The 16,653-nt window shown below is 43.5% G+C and overlaps 2 protein-coding genes across 3 annotated transcripts; one reads left to right on the plus strand and one right to left on the minus strand.

Annotated features, from left to right (window-relative positions):
• Positions 1-7,244: 7,244 nt before the first annotated feature.
• Positions 7,245-11,297, plus strand: LOC123412511 (protein S-acyltransferase 8-like). The gene is made up of 5 exons (XM_045105466.1): positions 7,245-7,631; positions 8,299-8,484; positions 9,615-9,896; positions 10,021-10,251; positions 10,577-11,297. Exons 1-5 carry the CDS (start codon positions 7,587-7,589, stop codon positions 11,051-11,053), a joined length of 1,221 nt encoding a protein of 406 aa, XP_044961401.1. The 5' UTR covers positions 7,245-7,586; the 3' UTR covers positions 11,054-11,297.
• A 281-nt stretch (positions 11,298-11,578) lies between these two features.
• LOC123412510 (tubby-like F-box protein 12) lies at positions 11,579-15,031 on the minus strand. 2 transcript variants are annotated; one of them, XM_045105464.1, is made up of 5 exons: positions 14,515-15,031; positions 13,324-13,773; positions 12,885-12,972; positions 12,650-12,782; positions 11,579-12,567 (listed from the first exon to the last, which is right to left on the minus strand). In XM_045105464.1, exons 2-5 carry the CDS (start codon positions 13,690-13,692, stop codon positions 11,781-11,783), a joined length of 1,377 nt encoding a protein of 458 aa, XP_044961399.1. In that variant the 5' UTR covers positions 13,693-13,773; positions 14,515-15,031; the 3' UTR covers positions 11,579-11,780. The 2 variants fall into 2 exon arrangements, with proteins under 2 accessions (XP_044961399.1, XP_044961400.1); XM_045105465.1 differs by lacking the exon at positions 14,515-15,031 and adding an exon at positions 13,899-14,080.
• Between the last annotated feature and the right edge of the window lie 1,622 nt (positions 15,032-16,653).

Raw genomic sequence — 16,653 nt, forward strand, 5'->3', positions numbered from 1 at the left:
TTTAAAACAGGGAAGGAGGGAGTGTATCTTGACTTAGGAGAAATAGAGAGGAGGGGTGGAGATGGTTTTGAAACCTAAGCATTTACTACCACATGCACACCCCACATAAGCTTTACATCACATGCACATCATCACAAGGCATCACAAGGTGCAACCACAAGATCACCACCACCGCATGAAATGCTAAGATCATATGGCAACAACATAAGACAAGGGCATGCAATGATATGCTATGCATGCATGCATGGGAAGGAAGGAAAAAATAAACAAGGGACACCACAAGAGGTCATGGCACAATTGGATACATCAACTCACTGACAAGGTGGACCCACATGAGATAGGTTCCAAATAAGGCAAGGTTACATCTGGGGCACTACAGTGGGCCAATAGAAACTTGATTGCAATACCTTGTGTGCAGTTCTATCTCCCGCATGGTGTCCTCCGTAGGCCTCGGAGTGACACTTCTGTAGGATCTGTCCATGTTCATGTTCAGTTACACAACGTCTAATAACACCATCTACTCCTTCCTTATAAAGGTGAGGATCATCCCAAAAGTAATGTCTCAAGTCAAAGAAGAATTTCTTCTTTTGCTGGTATGTGAAACTAGGTGGTATATATTTGGCAACGATATAGTTTGCATAATCAGCATACCACGGTGCACTACGTGAAGCATTGATGACATTCAATTCCTCATCAGGAAAGCTATCATCAATAGGTTGTGGGTCATCAAGAACATTCTCCAACCTAGACAAGTTATCTGCTACGGGGTTATCAGCACCCTTCCTGTCGACAACGCGCAAATCAAATTATTGTAACAAGAGAACCCATCTGATAAGTCTAGGTTTAGCGTCCTTCTTCTCCATGAGGTACTTAATAGTAGCGTGATCAGTGTGAATAGTGACTTTGGAATCAACTATGTAAGACCTGAACTTTTCACATGCGAACACGACTGCTAAAAATTCCTTTTCCGTAGTAGCATAGTTTCTTTGGGCACTGTCTCGGGTTTTACTAGCATAGTGAATAACATTCAACTTCTTACCAACTCTTTGCCCTAGGACAGCACCAACAACATAATCACTAGCATCACACATGATTTCAAAAGGTAAGTTCCAATCAGGTGGTTGAACAATAGGTGCAGTTATCAAAGCCTTCTTAAGTATTTCGAAGGCTTCCTCACAATCATCGTCAAAAACAAAAGGAATATCCTTTTGCAAGAGATTGGTAAGAGGCCTAGAAATCTTAGAGAAGTCTTTAATGAACCTCCTATAGAAACCAGCATGACCAAGGAAACTTCTTATACCTTTGATATCTGTGGGGTATGGCATTTTCTCGATGGCATCAACCTTAGCCTTATCGACTTCAATACCTATTCCAGAAATTTTATGTCCTAAGACGATGCCTTCATTAACCCTAAAGTGGCACTTATCCCAATTCAAGACAAGATTGGTGTCTTTACATCTCTGCAAGACTCGATCAAGGTTGCTGAGGCAATCATCAAAGGAAGACCCGTAAACGGAGAAGTCATCAATGAAAACCTCAACAATCTTTACACAAAAGTCAGAGAATATAGCCATCATACATCTTTGAAAGGTGGCAGGTGCATTACATAAGCCAAAAGGCATACGTCTATAAGCAAAGGTACCGAAAGGGCAGGTGAAAGTGGTTTTCTCCTGATCAGATTGTGCAACTGGTATTTGGGAGAAACCAGAATAACCGTCTAGAAAGCAGAAGTGTGTGTGTTTAAACAGTCTTTCTAGCATTTGGTCGATAAAAGGCAAAGGGTAATGATCTTTCCTAGTGGCTTTATTCAATTTCCTAAAATCGATCACCATCCTATAGCCAGTAATAATCCTCTGTGGGATCAATTCATCCTTATCATTAGGGACAACGGTAATGCCTCCCTTCTTAGGGACGCAATGCACCGGACTCACCCAATCACTATGAGCAACAGGATAGATAATACTTGCTTCCACGAGCTTTAGTATTTCTTTTCTCACTACTTCTTTCATCTTAGGATTTAATCTCCTTTGATGATCAGCAACTGGTTTGGAATCAGGATCAGTTTTAATCTTGTGCTGGCATAGAGTGGGACTAATTCCCTTAAGATCATCAAGAGTATATCCAATAGCAGCACGGTGCTTTCTCAGAGTTTTTAGTAACTTATTTTCTTCATGCTCTGAGAGGCTAGCACTAATAATAACAAGATATATCTCTTTTTCATCAAGATAAGCATAGTTAAGAGTATCAGGCAACTGTTTAAGCTCGAACACAGGATCACCCTTTGGTGGGGGTGGATCCCCAAGCAGTTCAATAGGCAAATTATTCTTAAGGATAGGATATTGTTCCAAGACAGCCCTATCTATCTCATCCCTTTCATCCATATGCATATCATTTTCATGCTCAAGCAAATATTGCTCTAAGGGATCAGTAGGAGGAACGGCAATAGAAGCCAAGGCAATAGTTTCATCCTTACTGGGCAACTCTTTTTCATGAGGTTGTCTACCAAACTTGGACAAATCGAACTCATGTGACACACCTTCAAAGCCAACAGTGACAGTTTGCTTCTCACAGTTAATATGAGCATTGACGGTATTGAGAAAAGGTCTACCAAATATGATGGGACAAAAGCTATCTTGAGTGGTAGCAAGAACAAGGAAATCAGCAGGATACTTTGTTTTACCACACAAGACTTCAACATCCCTAACAATTCCCACATGGCAGATAGTATCTCTATTGGCAAGCTGAATAGTGACATCAATAGGTTTTATCTCAACACGTGCAATCTCGTCTTTAATTTCATCATATAAGGACTGAGGTATTGCACTAACACTAGCACCCACGTCACATAAACCATGATAGCAATGATCTCTTATCTTAACAGAACAACAAGCGTGCCAACAATAGGCCTATGTTTATCTCTAGCGTGAGGTTTAGCAATTCTAGCAGCATCTTCAGAGAAGTGAATATTATGTCCCTCAACATCATCAGACACGAGATCTTTGATAATAGCAATGCTAGGTTCAACTCTAATTTGCTCAGGGGGTGTAGGTGTTCTAATGTAGCCTCTACGTGTCATAGTTGAAGCTTTAGACTGATCCTTTATCCTAACAGGGAAAGGTGATTTCTCAATGTAAGCACTGGGAACAATAGGATCATTATAGGCAATGACTTTCTCTTCGACTGGATTGGGTTTAACTACATTGACTTCTAAGGGAGGATGATATTTAAACCACTTCTCTTTGGGGAGATCAATATGAGAAGCAAATGATTCACATAATGAAGCTACTATCTCAGAGTCAAGTCCATACTTAGCGCTAAAGTCACAAAAAGTATTTGTTTCAACAAAGGATTTAACGCAATCAAACTTGAAATTCATACCTCACTCCTTACCTTCTTCAAGCTCCCAATCTTCAGAGTTGCGTTTAATTCTCTCCAATGAATTCCATTTAAAGTCAATATCTCTCTTCATAAAAGAACCGGTACAAGAAGTGTCAAACATGGTGCGATCATCATGAGAAAGCCGAGCATAGAAGTTTTGAATGAAAATTTCTCTCGAGATCTCATGGTTGGGGCATGAATATAACATTGATTTAAGCCTCCCCCAAGCTTGAGTGATGCTTTCTCTGTCACGAGGCCAAAAATTATAAATATAATTCCGATCACGATGTACTAGATGCATAGGATAAAACTTTTGATGAAATTCCAATTTCAACCGATTGTAGTTCCATGATCCAGTATCATCACATAGCCTATACCATGTCAACGCCTTATCCCTCAAAGATAAGGGAAAGACCTTCTTCTTGACCTCATCCTCGGGCAAACCTGCAAGCTTAAATAAACCACAAACTTCATCTACATAGATTAGATGCAAGTCTGGATGTGATGTTCCATCTCCTGTAAAAGGATTAGCTAGCAGTTTCTCAAGCATACCCGAAGGAAATTCATAGCAAATATTTTCAGTAGGTGCAGCCGGTTGAGGAGCAACTCTTTGTGCTTCCGTTCGAGGTGAAGATACCCCGAACAAGACCCTCAAAGGATTAGTTTCCATAGTGACAAGTGACAATAAATTTCAGCACACTATATGAATGTTTTCTTACCAAGTTCCACTTACCAAAGGCGCTTCACTCCCCGGCAACGGCGCCAGAAAAGAGTCTTAATGACCCATAAGTATAGGCGATCTATTGTAGTCCTTTCGATAAGTAAGAGTGTCGAACCCAACGAGGAGCAGAAGGATCTGACAAGTGGTTTTCAACAAGGTAATATCTGCAGGCACTGAAATTATCGGTAACAAGTAGTTGTGTGGTGAGATGATTCGTAGCAAGCAACAAGTAACAAAAGTAACAACGGTGCAGCAAAGTGGCCCAATCCCTTTTGTAGCAAGGGACAAGCCTGGACAAAGTCTTATAGGAGGAAAAACGCTCCCGAGGACACACGGGGATTTCTGTCATGCTAGTTTTCATCATGTTCGTATGATTCGCGTTCGTTACTTTGATAGTTTGATATGTGGGTGGACCGGCGCTTGGTACTGCCCTTACTTCGACAAGCATCCCACTTATGATTAACCCCTCTCGCAAGCATCCGCAACTACGAAAGAAGAATTAAGACAAAGTCTAACCATAACATTAAACTAGTGGATCCAAATCAGCCCCTTACGAAGCAACCATAAACTAGGGTTTAAGCTTCTGTCACTCTAGCAACCCATCATCTACTTACTACTTCCCAATGCCTTCCTCTAGGCCCAAATAATGGTGAAGTGTTATGTAGTCGACGTTCACATAACACCACTAGAGGAAAAACAACATACAACACATCAAAATATCGAACGAATACCAAATTCACATGACTACTATTAGCATGACTTATCCCATGTCCTCAGGAACAAAAGTAACTACGCACAAAGCATAATCATATTCATGACCAGAGAGGTAACGAGTAGCATCAAGGATCTGAACATAAACTCTTCCACCAAGTAATCCAACTAGCATCAACTACAAAGAGTAATTAACACTATTAGCAACCTTACAAGTATCAATCGGAGTCGTGAGACGGAGATTGGTTACAAGTGATGAACTAGGGTTTGGAGATGAGATGGTGCTGATGAAGATGTTGATGGTGATGAGTCCCCTCTGATGAAAGGAGTGTTGGTGATGATGATGGCGACGATTTCCTCCTCCGGGAGGGAAGTTTCCCCGGCAGGATCGTCCTGCCGGAGCTCTAGATTGGTTCTGCTCAAGTTCCGCCTCGTGGTGGCGGCGAATCCTCCGAAAAGCCTCCTCCTGATTTTTTCGGAACGAAACCCTTCATATAGCAGAAGAGGGGGCGAGTGGGCCAGTAGGGAGCCCACAAGCCCCCTAGGCGCGACCATGGGGGTGGTCGCGCCTAGCAGGCTTGTGGCCACCTGCTGGTGCCCCTCTGGCACTTCTTCGGCCCAGTATTTTTTATATATTCCCAAAAAAATCCACATTGATTTTCACGGCTTTTGGAGTTGCGCAGAATAGACATCTCAAACTTGCTCCTTTTTCAGGCCAGAATTCCAGCTGTCGGCATTCTCCCTCTTCATGTAAACCTTGCAAAATAAGAGAGAAAAGGCATAAGTATTGTACCGTGAAGTGAAATAACAGCTCCCAAAACAATAAATATCAACATGAAAGCATGATGCAAAATGGACGTATCAGGGACACCCCCACACCTGACCGATCCAGATCTGGGATGGGGAGGCCGGAACTCCCCGCCAGCACTAGCCTCGCGCGCCCGCCTGCACACATCCCTTCACGCCACCGCCGCACGAAGCCTCGCGCCCCCGCTTGCACACAGCCCTCCACGCCACCGCCATGGCCTCCAACGCCGCCGCTTTTCACCGTCGTGCCCCGCACAACACCGCGCCCTGGCCGAGCCAGATTGCCCCGCAACGACCTCACCAGGCGAGGAGGAGAAGGTTCGCTGCCGCCGCCCACGCCAGGAAGACTTCACCCGCCGGCACACCCGGGCGACAACGGGGGAAGAGGAGGAGGAGAGGGGTTGGGGACGGAAGGCGGCTGGAAGCCTCCTCTGCCGCCCGCGGGAGCGCAAGAGGTAGGTTAAGTGTTGTGCGAGGCGTCGCTTTGGGTCTTGACGGGGGGGGGGGGGGGGGGGGGGGGGCGCGAAAGTAATCTTTCTTTTCGTTTGCTGCTTGCGGCCTCTATCTAAAACAATCTTCCTTAAGCAATGAAATGATAAGTATTTTGCCTCGTTTGAAAAATAAAAACGTGTCCACTTTATCCTTCAGGAAACCCCAAGTTCTCGGGTTTTTTTTTTGCCGATGGGTTCTCGTGGTTACTGATATGGCGTGAGACGAACTTCACGCACATGAGCAGATTATTCTCAATCAGTAGGTAGGGAGAGAATAGCATCAAATTGAGAGCATATATTCCCTCCCAGGTGGTAAGAATAACTTTATAGACATCGTGAACGTGTAGCTGAAGTTTTGATATTAAAAAAATTACTTTTGCTCATGTTGTTTCCAGCGTCAATGAACAATGTATCTTTTCTGACCCACGCATGGGAAAAATTTCTAAAGGCAATGTAAACTGTGGAGGTGAATAAGCATTTTACCAGATAGATGGAACATCTCGCCGTTTGACGTTCCAATATACTCTCTCAGTAAACATAGAAACGTTTAGATCACTAATAACAATGATTTAAATAATCTTATATTATTAGTTTACAAAAGAAGTACTCTCTTCGTAAACTATAATATAAAAACGTTTAGATCACTAAAATAGTGATTTAAGTGTTTTTATATTAATTTACAGAGGCTCGCGAACGTTCGTCAGTTAAGAGGATCCTATTTCCATCTATATAAATAAGTTATGGATCTTAATCCAGAGATCATCATGAATAGGTGACACATGGATCTTAATCAAGGGATCTGAAATGTGAACCTTATGCTATGCCGGATCCCCACTGCAATGTTACCATCGATCACATGAATTGCTATTTTGGGGGGCTTGATAAATTGCCATTTTACTCCAGCACCGGATGATCGATCGAATATTTAGACTGTAATAATACCATTCGGTATTATGAACAGAAGAAAATATTTTATGGTATTTATTACACTGTGTATTATCAGAAAGAAAAAATCCGCAAAAAAATAAAATTATTCAGAAAGAAAAAGAGAGACTGAGAAGAGAGAAAAGTGTCCCAGGGAAGAAAGAACAGATTCTTTGGTACTCCGGCTTGACGACGTTACCTCCTCCCCTCGTCTAGACCCATGGGCATATAGCCCATCAGAAAAATCAAATCTTTTTAGTTTTGCCAGCCAGATATCTCGTCTCATCTCTGTCACACCGAGGAAGAAGACCCAGCGCCAGCGGCGATTGATGGCATCTCGCTTCCGTGCCCCCCTGGCCGTGGCCCTGTCCCCTCTCCCTCTCTAGACCAAATCATCAACAAGAGAGGGAGAGAGTTCCTCCCAGTGGAGAGAGGACGGAGGAGTATAAGGGCTGGTTGCGGCTGCGGCTGCGACTGCGACTGGTGGATTTCATTTCTGCCCTTCTTGTTTCGGTGTGGTGGTGGCGGCGGCGGCGGCGGCGGGCGGCGCGGCCATGGCCAAGCAGCTGCGGGTCTACCAAGTCTGGAGAGGCAACAACGTACGTGAGATTTGGATTACTCCCTCCATCATCATCATCATCTCCCTCCCCCCGGCCCCTCCTCTTCCTTCTTGGATAGCTGGATTCAGAAAAAACTGTGCTCTGGATCGATTGGTGCTGGCCGCCGCCGCAGTGTCATCTCTGACTACTCTTTCTTCTGATTTGTCATCTTCTTTCTAACCTGTTTGTTGAGGAAGAAGACGGGCACAGTGGGGATGGCCGTAACTGCTCCTGGATAAGGCCCGTATCTTTATATGGTTTGCTGGTTAGTTGATTGATTTGCGGGCGATTTGTATATTAAACTGCACTGCTGACGAGACGGGTGAATAAACTATTGTGGATCGATTGGGAGCTTGGCTGCCATTGTGAATGTCCCCAATAAGATAATCCAATTGGGAGGTCCAGGCTCTTGTCTTTGTGCAGACCCTGTTGCTGCTAATCCAACCAGGGCTCAGTTTGCTTAGAAAATTATGAATTATGCACAAGTCCATCAGTTCAAGGGTTTAAAGAAAGGGAAGGGCAATTTATAGGGGCAAAAGGGGGAGGGGGGGTTGTATGAGAGAAACTTTGTTGACATCTTCACTCTGCTCAAGTTGTGGTATTTTGTATCAGCAGCTTCTGTGCGGCTATCAAATGTTTCAGTGATGATGTATCTCATTTTCTTCAGATAATCTGGTGTGGTGGAAGACTGATCTTTGGACCCGATGCCAAGGCTACTCTGCTATCTTTCTCGCTGATCACGGCCCCTGTTGTTGTCTTCTGCATCTTTGTGGGCAAAAATCTCATACACATCTTTCCTGCATATAATGCTGGGTATGCAATTCTGGTTGTTACCGTGGTCCTGACAATTCATGTGAGTAAGCATTCTTTGCCTATGTACCAAAGAGTTGTATGCTGAGGGTTTTGGATATGATGATAGGATTTGTGTTCACCACAGATCATATGTTTGCTTCGTTCAGTTGGAGAAAAGTCCTGAATGGCGACATATTTTCTGAGAGCTTCAACGTATAAGGCTGGTTGTAATGTGTACTATCATATACTAGTATCATGCATATGATACTAGTCTATGATACCACATCCGTAATGCATAGTATCATATGTTAGTATCATAGGGTAGTTCATTTATTGTCATGCAAGACACATAGTAGCACATTATTTAATATTGATACGGTATCATGATATGATACTCAACCCTCTCTTTCTTCATTTAATTCTATGTCACCTCATCAAAATTGTCTAGTTGGCATGCATGATACTACCTATGATACTCCCATTACGGGCAGCCTAAGTGATTTGAAAGATGCAAGATATCATGTAACTAATAAAAGCTAAGCACACTTGCATGTCAACATGTTTCGCAAGGTGTAGTTTTGTGGTTAGCAGTTAGTCCGAGACCATTATGATCATACAGCAGCAGTTAATGGTTAAAGTGCACTAAGCCATCACTATCTTTTGTGCATGATCGCATTTAAGACTTTGTGATGTGGATATAGTTGTTGCTAAGAACCTAGTTTCTCTTATCAGGGGAACCTTGGATGATACTTTTTGGCTTAGTTACCAAGTTGTGTAGATCAACCTTGGTATAGGTGATACATCATTTGAATTTTGTTTGTAACTGCATAATGCTATATGTGAAACTGTAATTTCTCTCATCAGCCAATAAAACACTGTACTTAGATCTACTGGTCAAAGCATTTTTGTGATCCATTGATCTTCCTTTTTCACCTACACATGCTTCATGCATGGTTCTATATTTATGCCTTGACTTGGAAAACGCACGCTTCAATTTCATTGTTGGTTTGGTCTATTCACTAGTAGTTTTATCTACATTCTGCTCTTGCAAACTAATTTGTCTGTTTATGACACCGTTCTCAATGAGTTATGTTCTCTCGAGAGTAGAAGTTATTTTGTGAATTTTACTTCATGCTACTTTATAAACAACCGCCAAATTATAGTATCCTCTCTGCAAAATCTGATTGTTAGGTACTGTTACTGCTGTTCTTGACCTCATCTCAAGATCCAGGTATTGTACCAAGGAATTCAAATCCACCTGCGGAGGAGTTTTCTCATGATTCTTCAGCTCCTCATACTCTCCAGTTCCCTCGGATAAAAGAGATCATGGTCAATGGTGTGCCTGTGAGAGTAAAATATTGTGAAACTTGCATGCTATATCGGCCTCCTCGTTGCTCCCACTGTTCCAAATGTGATAATTGTGTCGAGCGATTTGATCACCATTGCCCTTGGGTTGGTCAATGTATTGGACAGGTTTGTTATGCTGATTTATTTATCCTTCTCAAAGAATCAAACTAGTTATTTAACCTTTGACTACCTGACAGCCCTTACTGTCAAAACAATCTCAGCTTATCTGCATTTATGTTCACCTTTGCAGCGCAATTACCGCTACTTCTTCTGGTTTGTTTGTTCGGCAGCAGTCCTGTGTTTCTATGTATTTACAATGTCTGCATTGTACATCAGTCTTCTCATGAAGGATCACCGTTCAGTGGTGGAGGCAATTAAAGCATCTCCAGCGTCAGTGGCAGTCATGGCATACTGTTTCATATGTTTCTGGTTCGTTGGTGGTCTCACCGGATTCCACTCTTACCTCATTGCAACAAATAAGGTTAGTCCCCTAAACCCATGAAGTCAATGTTAAGGCATACCCTCACACGAAAACATTGGTATATGGACTGCCTTGACGTACAATGTAGAAAGTTCCTATGTTCATGAGTGGGCTATCTACTCTCACATAAGGATAAGATATAATGCTTACACTGACTAATCTGAAATGTAGCGATCACTTGAAATCTCATTTGATGATTTTTCCATATTAAATATTTTTATGCGTTGCTGAGTAGTACATCCTTGTAGCAATAATAAGAACTTTATGTTTATTTCAATAACAACTTTATTAAACTTGATTAAATTTCCACTTCCTTTTCCTCAAGACAACATATGAGAATCTCAAGTACAAGTACAGCAACCAACCCAATGCGTTCGACCTTGGTTGCATACACAATTGCTTCGAGGTCCTGTGTACGAAAAGGAAGCCTTCTAGGATCAACCTGCGAGCCATCGTTCAAGAGGAACACCTTGCGTCCCTGCCACGAATCAGCCGTTCCAGTGTGCCGGAAGATGAGACACCCCACCGTCCACGAGCCAAAGTGGAGGATGACCTTGAGATGGGCCTCGACATCCTGAAGACCGCACGGCGCCGGTCAGATGAACTGAGTGACGAAGAGTTGGGCTCTGCAAGCAATGGTGCAAGATATCGCAGAAGTGATTCAGACACTGATATCCCGGTTATTACCAGAACCATTACTGAGAGCTCCGATCAAACTAGGGATCTGGACTTCTTTTCAGTGACCAACGCTGCACATCTCTCGTCTCCTGAGCAGAAGCAGCGCCCCAATGAACTCCGTTGATTGTATATGAGCGTGTCGTTGCAGTGAGAAATAGTTTTCAGGGCGCAAACCAACAAGTTGCTTGTCAGTGAGGGCGGCGGGATGTTGAAACTCGCGGGATGTTGAAACTCGGGACGAATTTGGCATATGCTCTCTGCTGCCTTCCTTTTGTAGGATTTGGGGAATGTTGATTGATTGGTGATAGGTCTCTTTCTGTAAACATATCAGTTATGCATTTTATGAAGGTTTTAAGAGATTGTAGGAATTTTCTTTTGTTTGCAAGATTCCAGGAAGAGTATCTGAAGATAGTCAGACTGTGGGTTTGTTAATTGTACATAATTTCCATAGCTGTAGACCATTGAACTGTATAATTATTTCTCCTGTCTAAATGCTTCTTCAGGAACATATTGTCATGCCATCTGATGATCTCAGGAAGCCATTTGTTGGGTTCGACATGCAAAATTTTAATCCCTATCGACTGTTTTGCAGCATGATTTGTCACAGGTGACTTCATGTGAGTACAAGCCATTGGCCAGGAGAGAAAAATGCACGCATCATTCAAAGATGTTTATATCTTTTGCTGTTACAATGTACAGAGAGGTTCAGAGGCATAAAAAACGTAGCAACGACCAAACCTTTAGACTTTTTGCCATTCTTGACACTCAAGGAATAAATAAGTAAATCAACAACAGAAACATAAAAAAATAGATGTTGATATGACACATAAATACTTGTGCTACTGGTCTATTCATTCACAGGCCAGCTTGGTGTCAAAGCTGGTCAAGCAGATGGCGAACGCCTGGAACGCCGAGAGCGGGTACCGATAGTCCATGGTGAACATGTCCTTGGTAACCTTACCGAACTGCAGGATCACCTTCTCGTGATCGGACATCGAAGACGATGAGGAACTCGAAGGCTGGAGCTGCTGTTGCTGGGGCGGCTGCGAAGGTTCCGACGGCAGCACAGCAGCGGCCGTCACCTGTGGCATGGCTGCTGTCAGCTGGAAGTTCTTCACGGAGGCCACCGTCACCCGGCCTCGGAAGTTGAGGCACCAGCACTGCAGCTGTTCGTGCCATCTCGGCACCTTGTTGCGGAGGACCAAGGGCCTCTCCTTGGCCTCCCCATCTTCCTCGTCTCGCCGCAACCCTCCACTTACGTCTGAGAATCGGGAGCTTGAGAAGCGAGAGCTGCTGAAGTCTGCAATGGAGAACCTGGAGGAGGCGTTCGTGCTACGGAAGGACTCGTCGAATGGACCAGGGAGCAGCTGCTGGGGTTGCCCAGGCACCACGCCTTCCGGGTCAACCGCAGAGGCCGGGATGGAGTGCATCGTGCACTGCATACGCCTCGGCCCTCTGGTGCCCAGCATGTTGAGCTCATAGTTCACGTGGGCGATGGGGTAGCTACCCGTTGGCACCTTCGGGGAGACCCTCCTGGAAGAGATGCGACGGCTGCCGCGCTGGCATGGGATGAGGCTCCCGGCATTGTATGGTGGCTGAGTGTCATAGACGATGAACTTAGTGCCAAGGAAATTCGACCTGTTGGTGCATAATGTCAGATCTAAATCGTCGAAGATTAGATAGTAAGAAACTAAGAATGTTGTGAAGGAAGGTACTTCACCTCATTTTTCCAACATAGCCGTCGCTTGACCGTGAGATGTTTTTAGAATCCACAGAAATTATGTATTCGGTGTATGTTGTCCGGCGATTCCTCTTAGCTGCTAGCAGGAACTTCCCGTTCTCACTAAGCACAGCTGCATGTTACGAAACATATAATCAGCACAGCATCTAGCAACATTGACAATGAACGGAGGAATATTTCGGTGTGATTAATGAGAAGCAGCACGTATGCTTACCAGGGCTAAGGCACAGGTAGAGATAATAGGTTAGTGTTGATTTGTCCCTTCTAATAAAGCACTGGATTAATCCATCTCGAGGTCCTGGCTGTAGATAAAATATCAAATCAGAGTCAGACAGGTGCAAACTTTCATATGTACTACCATGTAGGCATGTCTTTCTCACTTCAGAGGCCTATATCTGCTACTTTTCAGTAGGCAAACTTTTCTAAGCAGGCATATCTTACATTTCAATTCCCTATGATAAAACTGCTACAAATTACTCCGTACTAGGTAAGCATACCAACTACTATTATGTTGATTTCTTAAGATTGAGGCGACCACCGTTTCCCAGTTTCAATTTTTTATTTAGGCCGTATCATGAGAAAGAAAAAAATACAAGCTACCCATCATGAACAATAGGTACAGCAACTCATCACAGATTCAGTTGGATGTTTACCTGTTTAAGCGACACCGGAAAAGTGAGTTTCCCACAGAACTCCGGGCTCTGAACTATATCTTTACAGATCTCTCTCCACGCACTGCAGACAGCCGCACAAGCCACAACATCTTTGCGGGAGGGCCAAGTGCTCTCGCCTTCCTCCAGCCTTTTCATCACATCACGAAGTAATTCAGGAGGAAGACCAACCCAGCCATTCTGGTCAGCCACCACAGCTCCGCCGTGCAGCTCACCCGGTGGCCCGAAAGACTTCCCCCGGTGATGATGGCCGGAAAGACCAGGGAGGCCTGAAATCCTCACCTCAAAGCCCCGCCTTGATAAGCTTCCGAAGCTCTCTCTAACATCGCGGACTATGCTGCGGAAAGACATATCTGCCAGAAACTCTGCTATGACAACCAGAGCTTCACCGATGTCCTAGACCTCAAGGCCTTCTGAATGAGCTTCCCGGCACTGCATATACACAAGGAAAGTGAATAGGAAGATTAGCGTGTAGTGGTGCTGTAAAATAATCATCCACTAGGAGAAGCAATCGGCGCGCATAGACTAACGGATCGCGGACTAGAGATTAATAGTACCATTCTGGTTTGAATAGTCTCGAGTCAGTGGGCTACCGGTTCTAGTCGCGCACTCAATACATGATAAAGATGAGGGGAAATTGGCTACACAGACAGCTAACTCTCTGATGGCGATTGGTGATGCCACGGGAGGGGAAAAAACAAAGCCCTCTGATGGTGAAAGGCTAACAGAAGGCGCCATTTTACTGGTATATTAAACCTAATCATGTCACACGGCAGGCATGGCACCACAACTTTGACCCACTGTCCTCAGAGGAAGAAAGTTTACATTTTTATCCTTCCTTTTATCCTGTATGACCTGCAGTGCAGTTGCATAGTACTATCTCTTGGCTACTGTGGCAGGTACAAGATCTGCATGAAGTTACTTGGGAGATACTTACGTACTAGTACTATTGTGCTTCTATTCTATGTTTGTGAAATACAAGAAGGGAAAGTGAATCTATTATATTTCCTCTACGCGTAAACAAAGCTAAACAGAAGAAAGTAATCATGGAATGAAGCAATCAGAGCGCTGGAAATATGTGCTAGATATATAAAGTCTGCTGCAAGAATCAGATGCCAGAAATGGATGCGCTGGTGGATGCAGGAGGAGGAAGTGAAGGAGCGGCCATCTTACCGGCCCCAAACTTGAAAGAGATTCTTCCCCTTACGCGGAGAGGAGATCCCGAGCTTTTTGCGGGCGAGGCCAGCAGCGAGCGATCTCTCCGCCTTCCCCAAAGCCCCCAAAGCCAGAGAAGATGGACAGAGGAGCAAAACCGCCGAGCTTCCTTTCCACCCGTGAGCGCGCGACCTTTTCCTCCGGAGAAAAAAAAAAAGCTTTCCGGCGCGAGCTTTGCTCCAAAAGACGCGCAGGAAAAGGTGGAACGGCGCGGGGACGGGCGGAGGAAGAGCCCGGTCCGGTGTATCGGCCGATCTGCGGCGGAGGCGAGGCCGGAGGTCCGGGAGGCGGGGCGAGGGGATTTATTGATGAGATGGGGAAATGGGACTTGGTTTCGGGGAGGAGGAAGACCGGCGGATCGTGAGAGAATTCCTCTTTCTTTGATTTGGAAAAGGGTTTTGTTGCACATGAGACATGGCCGCCTCACCAACCACCGCATTGCCCGGCCGGCCGACCGTCCGTCGTGTACTCTTGTACTAGTAGTACGGGACGTGGAGTATACTGCCTTATACAAATGTGCGCGTCTGCTGACTGCTAAATTATACGGATGGATCTTTTACCGTACATAAGTTTACTGGACTTGCCCAAACATAAGATGTTTTAAATATTTTAATACTTTCTCATATGTAATTCTGATCCTTTCTGCAAACATAAAATGAAAAAAAAAATCACAAATAAGATTGAAGAAAGTCTACCCCAGTGCCAGATTAGTCGAGACTCTAGAGCGAGAAGCCAATTCAACGGTATCCTCTTCTGCTTACTTTCACACTCCCTGCTGGAACTATGGTACAGTAAGATGTTTCAAATAAGACTAGAGTGTTTAAATAATACTCCCTCCGTTTCTAAATATAAGTCTTTCTAGAGATTACACTGGTAGACTACATACAGATGTATATAGACATACTTTAGAGTATAGATTCACTCATTTTGCTTCGTATGTAGACTCTTAGTGGAATCTCTTAAAAAACTTATATTTAGGAACGGAGGGAGTATAAGGGTAGACTACTGATTGGTGTCCGTCTGCATATGTGAGCACCATGTACATTCTAGATAGGCCATCTGTTAATGGGCCTTAACTACTATTCCTTCTGTTTTAAGATGAGTGTTTAATTTTAAACTAGAGTTAGTATAAAGTGGAGACATTTATTTTGAGATGAAGGAAATATGTTCAAGTTTATTCCCTTTGTTTTTGTTTACTTTGCATATTATCTTTGACCAAAGTCTAATTTTATAAAGTTTGATCAAGTTTATAAAAAGCAATATGAACATTACATTAATAAATTTGTATGATGTGAAAATATATTCAATGATGAATTAAATCATATTGACTTGGTGGTCTATATGTTAATGATTCATCTGTTTCTAAATATAAGTCTTTTTAAAGGTTTTAATGTAAAACTACATACAAATGTATATAGACATACACTAGGATATAGATTCACTTATTTTTGCTTCGTATGTAGTCCTCTAATATTTAGGAACGAAGGGAGTATATTTTTTTATAAATTTGTTGAAAATATATAAAGTTAAACTTTAAAGAAGCCTAATATTGAAGTAATAGAAACAAAGTGAGTATCAATTTTAGTAATTTTAGTCCTCGTTTCTTTTTCCGAGGGAATATGTATGTAGTTTTTTGTTATTTTTTATGTTCTCCATACCATGATTACGGTACAGATTATGTAGATCGAAAGTTTCTTTCATAAATATGGAAAAAAACTCATGTTCAACCGATCGATCTTTTTTGATACGTCCGGCGAATGCTATGCTCGCCACGCGTTTTGATTAGGCTCATACACATCCCATCTCTCCTTAATCCTTATCTCTTTAGAGCTCTCGTCACTAATGTGTTCTCTACCTACTCATATTCCTGCAACTGGCCACCTGTTCAAAAAGCAAAGCATGACAAATCGTATTTTGCAGACCGAACTAGAAGATAACTTCGTTGGCGATGGCCTTCACGATCATGGCGGGGTGACCAGAGTGGTCAGGTCCAAGCGGCGTACATTGATGTCGGCCAGGTACTGGCAGGGAAGAGCCTTCAGCATGTCTCATCCATGCGCGGTGCGTCCACCTCGTCGGAGCGAAGGAGCGACGAGG

The sequence above is a fragment of the Hordeum vulgare genome, chromosome 7H (assembly GCF_904849725.1).
Source record: "Hordeum vulgare subsp. vulgare chromosome 7H, MorexV3_pseudomolecules_assembly, whole genome shotgun sequence".
Lineage (NCBI taxonomy): Eukaryota > Viridiplantae > Streptophyta > Magnoliopsida > Poales > Poaceae > Hordeum > Hordeum vulgare.